We start from the raw sequence: 12,794 nt of genomic DNA on the forward strand, positions 1-12,794 counted from the left end.
CTCACAGGTCAATAGCATTTTGGAAAAATGATGAGCTTGTTGTGGGAGCCAGGGATGAAATTCGAAGATACTACAACCTTGGCATCCAAGAAATCAGAGGTTTTCATATTCATAAGGATCTAAAATTACATTTTGCTGAAATGAAATGTAATTTACATGAGTAGCGTAGTTTCACTCAGGCGGGAATAAGCTTGACTCGGAAGATTACAGCTTAACAAAGGCAACAATGCCTCCAATTTAATTTCATCTTATAGATTGATTTGAAAGAACAAACTGTTGTTTGTAGATCTTTTACTTCTTTCTCGATTACCATCTTTTTGGACGCAGGGGAATCAAAACTACCACTAAAAATCCATATTTTCTTATCGGTCTTCCACAGATCTAATGATTATTAACTTCAGTGTTGCTTCTGCTTGGCATAATCGCAGGCCATATATTTCAGATTGGACAAGATCGAATAATTGGCATCAGTTGCAAGAACTGAGTGCATGTTGCAAGTCCAGTACGGGTTGTCATTTGCGTTTCGTCTGCTACTTCAACTGAGATTAATGGAAGTCGAATGTTGAAACCGAGGCAAGCGGACCTAAGTCTGAGTCTACGGCCACAAGTTCCGACGACCAAAGGGGCAAACGGACAGAATCTCACTTTCATTGTCTATGTTGTACTTAATAAACCAAAACAAAATCATTAGAAATTCAACACTTTGAATGATTGAACACACCACAATTTGAACGAGGGTCTCAAAATTAACTACTTAATTTTAATAAACCAAGAACCGGTAATTGATTTCTCTTCAAAATTTAAGTAATCAATATCAAACAGACTAAATAATATAAAAGAACGTTCAACTCTCTCAGTACCACATCATTGATCATAACCACACCAAAATTTCTCTATCCCACGTTCTACAGTTGAAAAAGGATTAGCTTTTATCTTCCCATTTTCTAGCTCTTTAAGGCCTGCTTTTCCTTTGCTTTCTGGATCTTCAAAACTTTCTTCACAATCTTCTGTTCTTCCACCAAGAATGCTCGAATTATCCTATAAAACAGCAACAACAAAAGAAGTCCATCAGATTTGCCTTGAATCACCTTTAACTGATAAAGAGCAGCAAATGCTCATTAAGTATTCACAATAATACCTCTCCCTGACAGCCCCACCAGACAATACTCCACCATAAGTACGATTCACAGTCCTGTGGTTTCTTGACAATCTAGACCTCTTGTACTCAGCAGGTCTCAAGTGAGGAATCTGCAAAGCATTCAATAGCCATGCTCAATCAAAAGCACATGAAAAATTAAAACTAACAACTTGCACTCTTGACATTACTTGAGCCACCCTGCTAATTACCATACTTGGCAAACGAAAAATACACAAAAAACAGGCTACCACAACTTCAACTTGAAAGAAACATTTTATAGAGACAACTAAAGAACTATAGAGATGCTAGTTATCAAACTTCTTGTTTCCCACCAAATTTTTATTGTGAGAAATGTTTCATAAATCACAGCCTTGAATATTTAAGGAGACAAACATGGCACAGTACAAAACTCAGAAATTGCACAAAACTACACATCAGAATGTGACTTTCAAGTAGAGACATACTTCCATAACACATTCTTGTTTATCTAGCACTTCCGAGAACAAGGTCATCCTCAAATAGAATATGTAAAAGTAAAATAAGCAGCTAGGTGTGGACTGCCAAGTAATTTCTGAAAAAAGCTTTCCATCCACTAAGCTAAATCAAAATCAGACCTTCACTAGACTGTTTCACACAATTAAATCTTGCGAATCATCATCAATGCATAATCATAAAAACTGCAAATTTCACCCAAAAAATAAAAAAAACAGAGCTTCAATGTTATTTTACATTAAATTCATCAATCATACGAGAATACATACCCCTTGAATTCTCTTGCCAGTAACAGGACACTTAGGCCCACTAGCTCTCTTCTTGGTGCTCTGGTACACCAATTTTCCACCTTCAAAACACATCAAACTAACATTTTTATTCTCATTCAAACAGAATAATAGAAAATGAAAGATGCCCACATTACAAAAAATTTTAAAAGAAATAACACACGGGTTTTTCACAAACATTACCAGGGGTTTTAACAACCCGGTGCTGGTTTGATTTGGTGGCATAGCTGTGCCGTTTGCGGTATGTTAGCCGCTGAACCATTTTAGTCTCTTTTCTTTTAATGAGATTTAAAAAAAAAAAATCACCTACGTGGGATATAGAGGTGGAAGAAGAAGAGCTTTATGGGCAGTGAGGGATTTGAGAGTTGAAAAACCTAGATCGAATGGCTGTGATTTTAGGTTGTATATACCAACGGTTGGGATTGACTATATTGCAGGTTGCCATTTGTGGACGTGTGAATAGAAGAATTAGTTGGGCTTCATTTCGGGCCTAGGATTGTAGGATTTGGTCCATTTGGAATCAATTTTTAAATTCTAACATTTTCGCTTGCTTCATGGTTGTAATTGTTGTTTTACAAGAACCTTCATTAATGCAAGTGGAGTGAAATTTGAATCCTATTAAATCTCAACGTCTGGTATTATTCTAAACAGTGGCGGATCCAGCTTGGGACCAGTGGGGACTTAAGTCCCTACTGAAAAAAAAAAATCCTTTATTAACTAATTTAATTTATCAAAAATTTCTAATAAATTTTTTTCTAAGCCCCCACTAATTTATATTTAAACCCCTAACACATAAACATAATTACATACTTTAAGTTTTTAAAACAAATAAAAAGATATGGACTTTACAAACTAAAATTAAGCCCACAAATATTAATATTAATCAAATTTTTAAATAACCCACAAACCCATTAATAATATTTTATTATTCTTTACCTTTCTCCAATTCCACTGCCTGCACCAATACGCAAATCTGAAATCCCTAAATCATCTTCTTGTTTTGGCATCTCCAAAAGCAAAACAGCAGTGACAGACATTGGAATTTGCGTAAATCATCTTCTTCTTGTTTCGGCATCTCCAAAAGCAAAGTGGAAAGTGATTTCTCCTCCAAATTTCAAACAACCCCTCGTTTCTTCATTCAATAAAATTAAGGTACAAATTAATATTTTATTTACTTTTTATTTTATTGTTTATAAATCATATATAATTATTTGTTGAATTGATGTAGTTGTTTTTCTTCCCCATTAGTTAGTGTATCATCGGGCTATTGATGTATTTGAAAAATATAATGTGAATTATGTGATTGAGTGTAGATTCCATAAAAAAGAACACATATTATTAATTAAGAAAATAACAATTGCAATTAAGCATTTGCTTGTTTAGCTTTAATGTCTTGTAATGTTTGTTAATTAATTTATAGCATTAATATAATTATATAATAGGGGAATATGCTAAAAGTGCTACTAGCCTAAGTAAACTACTCAATATTCATAATCTTTATTTATATTTTGAAATAGGTATGGAAAGGTTTTACAAAAGAAAGGAGCCACAATTTTTAGAAAAAAATGATGATGCTTCAAAACAAAAAGACAAGAGTGGTTCAAAGAGAGATGATGATTGTGGTAAAAAACAAAAGAATGATGATGTTGGAACTATGAGAGAAAATGATGTGGAGGTGAATTTATTGAATCTTCCTATGGATCCTGGATTACGACATCCAATTTCTTACTACAATGTAAATATTCAAGATCAAGTTCGAAGACAATATTTGCAAAATGGCCCTTGTCAACCAAAAACTCACAATTTTCCTCTTAGGCATTTTGGAAAACAATCTCGGAGATTCAATTCAAGTTGGTTTGATAAATATGGAAATTGGTTAGAGTATAGCATTGCAAAGGATGCTACATTTTGTCTTTGTTGTTATCTTTTCAAGCCAGAAATTGGAGAACAAGCCGGTGGTGAATCTTTTACTAAACATGGGTTTACAAATTGGAAAAAACCAGAAAGATTGAGAGTTCATGTTGGTTGCTCTAATAGTGTCCACAATGATGCTTGGCGTTCTTGTCAAGATTTAATGAAGCAAGAGCAACATATTCAGACAATGTATTCTAGACATTCTAATCAAACTAGAAGTGAATATCGAGCTCGCTTACAAGCATCAATTGATTGTGTCAGATTTCTTTTACGACAAGGACTTGCATTTCGCGGCCATATGAATCTGAAGAGTCAAGTAACCGAGGTAACTTTCTAGAACTTCTCAAATTTTTGGCTGATCATAATGAGGATATAAAAGCTGTTACATTAGAAAATGCCCCATCATTTTTTAAAGTGACATGTCCTGACACTCAAAAAGACATTGTTAGTGCTTGTGCAATTGAGACCACTAATGCCATTATAAGAGAGATGGGTGATGCATTTTTTTCTATTTTGGTTGATGAATCTCGCGACGTATCAATAAAAGAGCAAATGGTTATTGTCTTACGATATGTAAACATTAGTGGACAAGTGGTTGAACGTTTTATAGGCATTGAACAAGTTGGTAGTACTACTGCTCAATCACTTAAGGAAGCTATTGATAGACTTTTTTCTAGACATGGGTTGAGTATGTCTAGGGTGCGAGGGCAAGGTTATGATGGAGCAAGTAATATGCAAGGAGAATTTAATGGCCTTAAAACCATAATTTTGAGAGAGAATGAGTGTGCTTATTACATTCATTGTTTTGCTCATCAACTTCAGTTAGCTCTTATTGTTGTTGCAAAAAATCATATTCAAATTGAATCTTTTTTTGCTATAATTGCCAATGTGGTGAATGTTGTTGGAGCCTCGTCTAAACGTTGTGATGCTCTTAGAGAGAAACATGCTGAGGAAGTTGTTAAAGCACTTAATCTTGGAGATCTCTCGAGTGGGCAAGGCCTAAACCAAGAGACTACTCTAAAACGTTGTGGTGATACACGTTGGGGTTCACATTATAATACATTATTGAGCATTATTAACATGTTTTCAGCAGTAATTAGTGTATTGGAAATGATTATTGATGATGGACCAAAATCTGGGCAAAGAGGAGAAGCAAAGAATTTACTAGAGTTGATGTTGTCATTTAATTTTGTGTTCTGTTTACATTTGATGAGGAATATTTTAGGGGCTACAGATGAGTTATCACAAACATTACAGAGGAAAGATCAAGATATTGTGAATGCTATGAACTTGGTTAGGTTATGTAAACTACAACTTCAAACAATGAGACAAAGTGGATGGAATTCTTTGATTGATGAAGTTACTTTTTTTTGTGTGAAGCATGATATTGACGTGCCTAATATGGATGATATGTTTGTGGATAGAGGGCGATCACGATGTAAAGCTCAAGAGATCACAAATTTGCATCGTTATCGTGTTGAATTGTATTATGCAGTCTTAGATATGCAACTTCAAGAGCTTAATTCTCGTTTTAATGAGACAAACACTGAGTTGCTTCTTTGCTTAGCATGTTTATCTCCAAATGATTTATTTTCAGCTTTCAACAAGCAGAAGCTATTACGGCTAGCCCAGTTGTATCCAAATGAGTTCTCTACAATTGATATCATGGCACTTGAGATTCAACTTGATACATATATTTTGGATATGCGCACTAGTGGTGAGTTTTCAGAATTAAAGGATATTGGTGATCTTGCAAAGCGGATGGTCGAGACTAAGAGACATAATGTATATCCATTAGTTTACTTGTTAATAACATTGGCATTGACTTTACTTGTTGCCACTGCGAGTGTAGAGAGAGCATTTTCAGCCATGAACATTTTGAAGAATCGGTTACGAAACCGAATGGGAGAGGAATGGATGAATGATAGTTTAGTTGTTTACATAGAAAAAGACTTATTTAATAATATTGATAATGAAGTTGTAATGCAACGTTATCAATGTATGAAAACTCGTAAAGGACAATTGTAAACATATATTGAAGTATGATAAATCTTTCAAATTTATATATTTATTACTCTTTAAATTTTTTTATCGTCGTTGGGTAAGCCCCCAGTCAATCAACATGCTGTCTCCGCCCCTGATTCTAAAAGAATTTAGTAGTTGACAAAACTCACAGTCTAGCACTAGGCACTAGGCACTAGGCACTAGGCACTAGCACCCACAATTGTTTTTTACTTCAGCTAAGTCCAATTAATTTGATGTTAAAACTTTGTTTGAACAGATTTCTAATAATTTCAAGAAGGGTACTTAATGAATTTTAAAATTTAAAAAAGAAAACTGTTAGAAATAGAGGAAAAGTAAGAACGTTTAATTCATGGGTTGTGTAGGATGTTATTTAAAAAATAAAAGATATGATTAAATAAAGAAAGAAGAGAAATTCATTAACTGGTCAAGATGGCCGAGTTGGTCTAAGGCGCCAGTTTCAGGTACTGGTCCGAAAGGGCATGGGTTCGAATCCCATTCTTGACATATATACGCTTTTTTTTTCCTTTAATAAAAATATAAAATATTGCAAGCCATAGTTTCTCTGAAACATCTCTATTTAAAGAAGCATAGATCTACAACGACACAGCCAATATGTACCGTACCATTAACAAGGAAAAAGCAAAAATGCTGGTTCTACATGTATTCTTCGACTAATAAAATTAATCTTATCCAATTTATTTCGACACCAAAGCAGCTGATCCGTCGTTAATTTTGTCATATTCAGAACTCTTGCCACTAATTTCATATCAACTTGAGAGAAGAAGTAAAGCACTTGATCTGAATTCTCTTGCTGCTTCTGAAATTTCCTCAGTATGCAGTTCCCACTTCTCAATATTTCCTTGAGCTTTTTCTCCTTCTGCAATTCCAAATAAAAATGATAAATTAAACTATAATGTGACATCATATATAGTTTAGTACTTCGCTTAAATGAAAAATTATGTACCTTTTGAAGACTGGTTCTAACTTCTGCTAAAAGCCCTAAATCTAAAGCATCTTGTGGCTCGATTTGAGTCCCTTTTCGACTCTTTTGGATCATGATGTTAGCATCTTTATCAACACGAACGAACCTCCAAAATATTCGTATTGATTCTTCCATGATTTCAACTAGCATATCGCTTGTGATTGCATACTCATCTTTCATCTTCATTCTTGCTTTCTTGTCCTTTTTGCTGTCTTCTGCAACAGAAACGAGAGGCTTTGCATCAGTCAAACGTTTGTTTTGCTGCTATAATATTAATACATCAAAAAATGTTACCCATTATGTTGTGTTGTGTGTTCCCCACCTCTTATGACTGGAACTTGAAGAAGATTTCGGAGCACACATCGGTTCTTAATGTAATTTTCAACTCTAGGTCCTTCAAATGGTTCATTTTCGATGAATCTTTGCATGAGGACTTGAAACTGTTGGAATTCTCCAGCAACTTCATTGTACCGGCATATTCCATAAGGGTCTGATTCCCACAGCTCCAAGGATTTTTCATATTGCCAGTGAAGAATTTCCCAAGAGAGACACAATTGTCCCACATAGACTACTTCTAAATCACTATGCAACTCTCTAATGAACTGCTTCATTGGGTCAAATTCGGACTTTTTCCGTTTGCTTAGAAGAAAATTCTGGGAAAGAACAGATGTGACCCCTGGAGGTGAAAATTTGAGGCCCGAAATTGATTGAAGTGGGTCCTTAGACTGGAGAAAGCCTGTAGATTGAACGTAGAACACATGCTTCAGAGGTTTCAGAGTTCTTTTCCCGTGCAAATGTCCGCACATTTTAAAGGAACAAATTTTCAATGTGATTCAATCAAATGAAACTACATAAAGAGAAATTTTGCAAGTGACCACCATGAATCAATTATAGCCCAAAAAGTCAGCTCACTCAAATCAGATCACGCACATAGCCTTTTTCAAGTTGCTTTCTAACATTAAAAGAACTTTTGAAAATATATAAAATATTTATTTTTATTTCAGTGAAGCACTAAACACTAGTGCAGGATTTAGGTAAAGCAATGCCAAAATAAGATACGTGTGTTGTTAAATGATAAGGTGAGGGCCTAAGTTGAAAGTAAAAAGTTGGTTGGGTGACATTAAGTAGCATGCAAATGAACCTTCAACTAACTAAATTAATTAGATCTATAAGCAGTACCCTTATTATATTATTTAACTTGCAAAGACTAATTTAAACAGCATTAAATAAATAAAAGAAAAATAGAGGCATACCCTTAAATCATTTAAATTAAATAGGATATGCAATAATTAAGGATTCTGCGGGAAGGGAAGCAACTAACCTATTGTGTACATCTTCTGGTAATTCAAGATGTCGAATTTTCGCATACGTTCCCGGTAACTCTTGTAGAATTTGTGAAGCTCGCCCATTGTATCCTCATGCTGAAACTTTTCATCAATCTTCCAAGGCTTCAAATCTTCCGTTATTTTTGGTGACTCAGATTCTTCTAAAATAGTGGGAAGTCCTATGGCCCTTGCCTTTTTAAGCTCCGTCTTTAGCTGGTCTATCAAATCTTGATGCTCCCATAAAGTTTCCAATCCATTTGAATCCTCAGAATCCAAATGCATCTTGGAGTCATTATTACAATTTTTCACACTACTTGTTGCTTCATCATTGTCTTTGCGGCCAAATTCTTGAGTAGTTTTTGAAAAGTTTACATTGGACTCTTCCAATTCTTCAAGCTCTTCCATTATATCAGTATCACAAGCTTCATCATCAAATTCATTCGATTTTACATTCTCTGATGCTTCTGCAAAATCTGTATCCGACAAAAACCCTTCACTTGTTGAACCAACAAATTGACTTGTGAACAAGTCCTCATTGCTAGAAGCAATCGAACCCGAGTCAGAATCTTTAGCTATGAAGTCATTTTCTGAAAGAAACCCAGTATCCCCTAAAGCATCTTCACAATTTTGCTCATCCTCCTCCTCCTCCTCTTTTTTGCATACATTATCTTTGCAACTCTCTCGTTCATCTTCATCAACAACTTGTTCCTCTTCATCAACTTGTTCATCTTCAGAGTGCTGATTAGCAAAAGAATCAAATCTTGCACCGGCACATAACTCTTTCACAGTAAAGCTCACATCTTTTGGTTCCTCAAAGAAGCTACTTGAGTAATTATCAGACTTGAACTCATACTTGCTAGTGCTTGTAGATGGGATAAAATCGAAATTCCCCTTGTCGCTTTTACTAAATTCTTCGTAAGTCTGAAACTTGAACTTGAAAAAGAAATTTGGAGTATCTACTTCTTCGCTGTTCTCAGTACCATGAAACTCGACAGAATCACTTTTTGCTTCATCCAATTCAGGTTCTGGCTTAATTGAAGTAGAAGCTGCCAAACAATTTGAGTTTTTCTTTTCCGAATTCTCATCCCCTTGAGCTCTGAAGAAACAAATTATTCAATGAAATAGAATTAAAAATTTCAAGCTATTGAACTCAAAAACAGTAATGATAAGAATAACTCTAGCTGTTGAGTACCTGAACAAGAACTTGTTGAAGAGACCAAACAGAGCAAGAAACAGAGCTGAGGCATAAACCCAGAAAGAGCAACCTATAAGAACCAATTTTAGGGACACAAATCCATTAGCAGGACTCATTTTCACAAACCCAACTGCTTATTCGAGCTAAAAAAGACTTTTTTGAAGCAACAAATATAACCCATCGGTCACTTTATTTATTCATTCTGAAGCAAAAAACAGAGCAGTTCATGAAACTTTTGATTCCCACGTTGAATTTTCCATGCAAGAATGGACTTTTCACCTGTTAAAAAACCAAAAGAAAAATAAGCCAAAACTCAAAGACTTAAAATCAAATAAGATTTAAAGAAGTTGAAATCCGACCTAATTAAGGAGAATGATTGTCAAAGCTAAAATTGAGGAAAGAAAAGAACTTGTCAGCTACTGAGCTTTGATTTGAGCTAATCTCAGGGTTGCTTAAATCACCGGAAATTATGAGAAGCCGTTAACGTTATCTCATTAGATTTTGTTCTGTTGAAGGGTCTCGTTCAGTCTCGTATAATTTTTTGTATTCAAATATTTAGAGTTCGTGAGGGAAAATATTCTTATATTGGGTTAAACTGAAACTTGACGTTTTATACTTGCATATTTATTTATTTGAAGAAAAAATAGTTGAAATTTATGTCGGTGAGAATTTTCAAGTTTCCAAAAAAAATTTCCTGATAAAGGTGCGTGGGATTACCTGTCAACGTAAGGAAATTGTTAATTAGGTACTATAAAACAAATTACACAAATAAAAACAAAATTGGCATGCCAAGAGAAGAAGAATTCTTTAGAAAAATCTAACTATGAGGGTTTGCTTTTTTTCAAAAAAAAAAAAATAATAAATCAAGACAAATATTTTAGTGATAAAATATATTCCATTGCTGCTTTCCGATTCTTCTAATTTGCTTTTGTCTTTGGCATGGGAAAGCAAGAATGAGAAGCCTTTTTGATAGAGCATTATAATGAAAAGCCACTTTGATCAATATAGAATTTCAGTGCAGCGCATACAATCGGTGTACCGAAAAATACGTTTCACCTTAATGTCAAAGGCTTTATTTTAATGTTCATTTTAGGGCATCCTCTATTTTATCTTCTCTATAGCAATGAAATTTTTCTATTTGTGAAAAAATAACCAAAAAAAAGCTAGACAATGATATTATTATACGTGGGGTATACTGATGAATATATATATATTTGGGGCTCACTTCATACTTATGTGCATGACCGAACACACATTACAAATAGGTACCTCACATGCTTTTCGTACTCAAAATTTGATTCTGAAACCTACCTAATCTGTGATCTCATAAAATGTCGCAAGTTTAATTGAAAAAAAAAAACTAATCAAATATATACGTACAAGGTTTATTAGGGGAATGAAGAGACTTGAACCTGGGTAAATGGCACTGCTCCTTAAGCTTAGCTTACTAAAGAAGAAATTATATAGTTGAAGTTTAAGAAATAAGTTACAGCTGACGCATGATTATCACATTGACTCGATCTGAGACTATTCAATGCCGACTTTGTTCTGCTTGGTTTGATCTTTCATTCTAGAAATTTAGTCATTTTTCATGCAGATTGACTGGGAAGGCCACCACGGCTACATGATTTTGAAGTATAATATTTTTTTTAAATTAAAAAAAAAAAATCCATCTTATCAATAACATATGGATCAAAGAATGTTCATATTAAATTGAAAATGATGAACGTTTTCAAATGAAAATTGTGGGAAACGTGTGTTTTACAACAACCCCGTTTATTTAATTGAAAGCTGAAAATTTTTTAATCAAAGGGCAATTCAATTACCATAAGCAAATATTTTATCTTATATATTTTGGTCCCATAAAAATATTAGATGAAAAAAGAATAATAATCCACGGAAAACATTTATTAAAATGTAAAGAATCAAATTCAAGAACAATTAGATCAGATCGATATTGTGTTTTGATAAAGATAAAGAAAATAAGAAATAATGAATGATATTTGCGTCTTAAAATTCGTTCGGCTTAAAATATCCAAGCCTCGGGATGACTTTTAATAATAATTTTAATCCTGCTCCTGGGAATACAAAACCTAAGTTTCATTGCTGGTGACGTGTAAACCAAAACAAGAAAATCAACAAGCAAATTTTTCATTTCAACTCCCGATTCATTCAAATAAATGAATAAAATGATAAGCCCCTCAAGAAAGAAAAGGAAACACACACAATGCGACAAATTAATAAACAATTTGTATGTATAAATAAAAGCATCAAATCTTAAAACCGTGTCGGCTCCACATGTAAAAGCAGATTTTTTTCTTTTTTTTTTTTTTTGGGAAAAAGGAAAAATGGCATGGACGTGAAATGCGTGTAGTCAATAATTAATATATGCAACGGCAGACAAAAAAAAAAAGAAAAAGAAAATTAAATGAAATAAATAAAGAGGTTTCTTAAGGGTTTTGTGTTCTCACCTCCTCCCCATCACCTTCTTCGATGGGTTGGTGTTGAGCCAAGCCTAAAGTTTCACCATGGGCTTTAATGGATGGTCTTTGCCCATACTCCCCATATGGGCTAATATGAAATTTTGCAACGCAGAGTCAAAGGTTTGACGGTGTGACTTCAAATTCCTTTTTTTAATTAGTTAACTCAAATTTTCAAATTTTAAAGAAGGTATGATTTAAAAGAACTAATTTAAGTTTTGCCACTCTCCTACCTTTTTAGATGAAATAGTCATTGTGTAGTCGTGTAGATGTGGCGGAACATTTAATATATATATATATAAGGTCTAGTTCTTTAGCCATAGCCCATAGAGACTTGTGAGAGCATAGGGTCAGGTATATATGTTACCTTTACCACTAATGTTATTTACGTCTTAAAAGCGATGTTGACAGGATGATCCCCAAAAAATAAGGACCCTAAACGTTGTGGGGTTTACGAAATCCCCTCCCTTAACTAATAGCTTCATGCTCGTACTTCACAGTGTAATATAAGGACCACAACAGCGTCTCATATTCCCAGTGATGTGATGCTAATTACAAAAAGAAAGAAAAATTATGCAAAACTCTCTCGAAGTGAAAAATCTTGCAATAAGGGGAAAAAAAAAAAAACTGGTAACAAGCACAATTCAAACTATATATATATATAAATTTATGCAAACTCTCTCAAAATTTATAGAGATCGAGTTGCTTTGAATGTGCGAGTACGTGTGTGTGATAAATTTGCAGGCCCAAGGGAGTAATAAAAGTTAGACTTTTGTGAAATAATGGACTCGAAAATCAGCCATTAAAGCAATATTATAGTAGGTGAGCTTATTTATTTCCTACACATGGGAAGAGATTTTTGAGATATTGTCTCACATGGCTCTTTCAAATTGGGTCTAAGTTTTGTGCCACATGTAGCAGGACCAGGATCCGGTGCTGTTCTGAGCAAGTCTTGA

The 12,794-nt window shown here is 34.1% G+C and overlaps 3 protein-coding genes and 1 non-coding gene across 5 annotated transcripts; 2 read left to right on the plus strand and 2 right to left on the minus strand.

The window, feature by feature from the left end:
* Positions 1–726: 726 nt before the first annotated feature.
* LOC18039180 (60S ribosomal protein L34) lies at positions 727–2,292 on the minus strand. Its single transcript, XM_006431077.2, has 4 exons — positions 2,101–2,292; positions 1,900–1,979; positions 1,139–1,248; positions 727–1,038 (listed from the first exon to the last, which is right to left on the minus strand). The coding sequence occupies exons 1-4, from the start codon at positions 2,177–2,179 to the stop codon at positions 945–947; spliced, it is 363 nt and encodes a 120-aa protein (XP_006431140.1). The 5' UTR covers positions 2,180–2,292; the 3' UTR covers positions 727–944.
* A 1,144-nt stretch (positions 2,293–3,436) lies between these two features.
* On the plus strand, positions 3,437–5,859 carry LOC18039181 (zinc finger MYM-type protein 1). The gene is given in 2 exon segments (XM_024182662.1): positions 3,437–4,127; positions 4,130–5,859. Coding segments are annotated over 2 exon segments (2,421 nt in total).
* Positions 5,860–6,279: 420 nt separating this feature from the next.
* Positions 6,280–6,360, plus strand: TRNAL-CAG. Its single transcript has one exon. It is a non-coding gene; the product is annotated as a tRNA-Leu (tRNA).
* A 55-nt stretch (positions 6,361–6,415) lies between these two features.
* On the minus strand, positions 6,416–9,979 carry LOC18039182. 2 transcript variants are annotated; one of them, XM_006431080.2, is made up of 6 exons: positions 9,718–9,979; positions 9,356–9,637; positions 8,160–9,259; positions 7,161–7,574; positions 6,821–7,053; positions 6,416–6,733 (listed from the first exon to the last, which is right to left on the minus strand). In XM_006431080.2, exons 2-6 carry the CDS (start codon positions 9,472–9,474, stop codon positions 6,482–6,484), a joined length of 2,118 nt encoding a protein of 705 aa, XP_006431143.1. In that variant the 5' UTR covers positions 9,475–9,637; positions 9,718–9,979; the 3' UTR covers positions 6,416–6,481. The 2 variants fall into 2 exon arrangements, with proteins under 2 accessions (XP_006431143.1, XP_024038194.1); XM_024182426.1 differs by having other exon boundaries at positions 6,416–7,053.
* Positions 9,980–12,794: the final 2,815 nt, after the last annotated feature.

The sequence above is a fragment of the Citrus clementina genome, unplaced genomic scaffold (genome assembly GCF_000493195.1).
Source record: "Citrus clementina cultivar Clemenules unplaced genomic scaffold, Citrus_clementina_v1.0 scaffold_6, whole genome shotgun sequence".
Lineage (NCBI taxonomy): Eukaryota > Viridiplantae > Streptophyta > Magnoliopsida > Sapindales > Rutaceae > Citrus > Citrus x clementina.

What these genes read in the sequence shown, in the direction of transcription:
- LOC18039182 (XM_024182426.1), bottom strand. Translation starts at nt 9,474, where the DNA reads ATGAGTCCTGCTAATGGATTTGTGTCCCTAAAATTGGTTCTTATAGGT. An exon ending in CCAGAAGATGTACACAATAG is followed by an intron (nt 7,575 to 8,159) that starts GTTAGTTGCTTC and finishes TTCAATCTACAG; the next exon opens with GCTTTCTCCAGTCTAAGGAC. An exon ending in TCAAGTTCCAGTCATAAGAG is followed by an intron (nt 7,054 to 7,160) that starts GTGGGGAACACA and finishes TTTCTGTTGCAG; the next exon opens with AAGACAGCAAAAAGGACAAG.
- LOC18039180 (XM_006431077.2), bottom strand. Translation starts at nt 2,179, where the DNA reads ATGGTTCAGCGGCTAACATACCGCAAACGGCACAGCTATGCCACCAAA. An exon ending in CTGGCAAGAGAATTCAAGGG is followed by an intron (nt 1,249 to 1,899) that starts GTATGTATTCTC and finishes AATGCTTTGCAG; the next exon opens with ATTCCTCACTTGAGACCTGC. An exon ending in GGTGGGGCTGTCAGGGAGAG is followed by an intron (nt 1,039 to 1,138) that starts GTATTATTGTGA and finishes GCTGTTTTATAG; the next exon opens with GATAATTCGAGCATTCTTGG.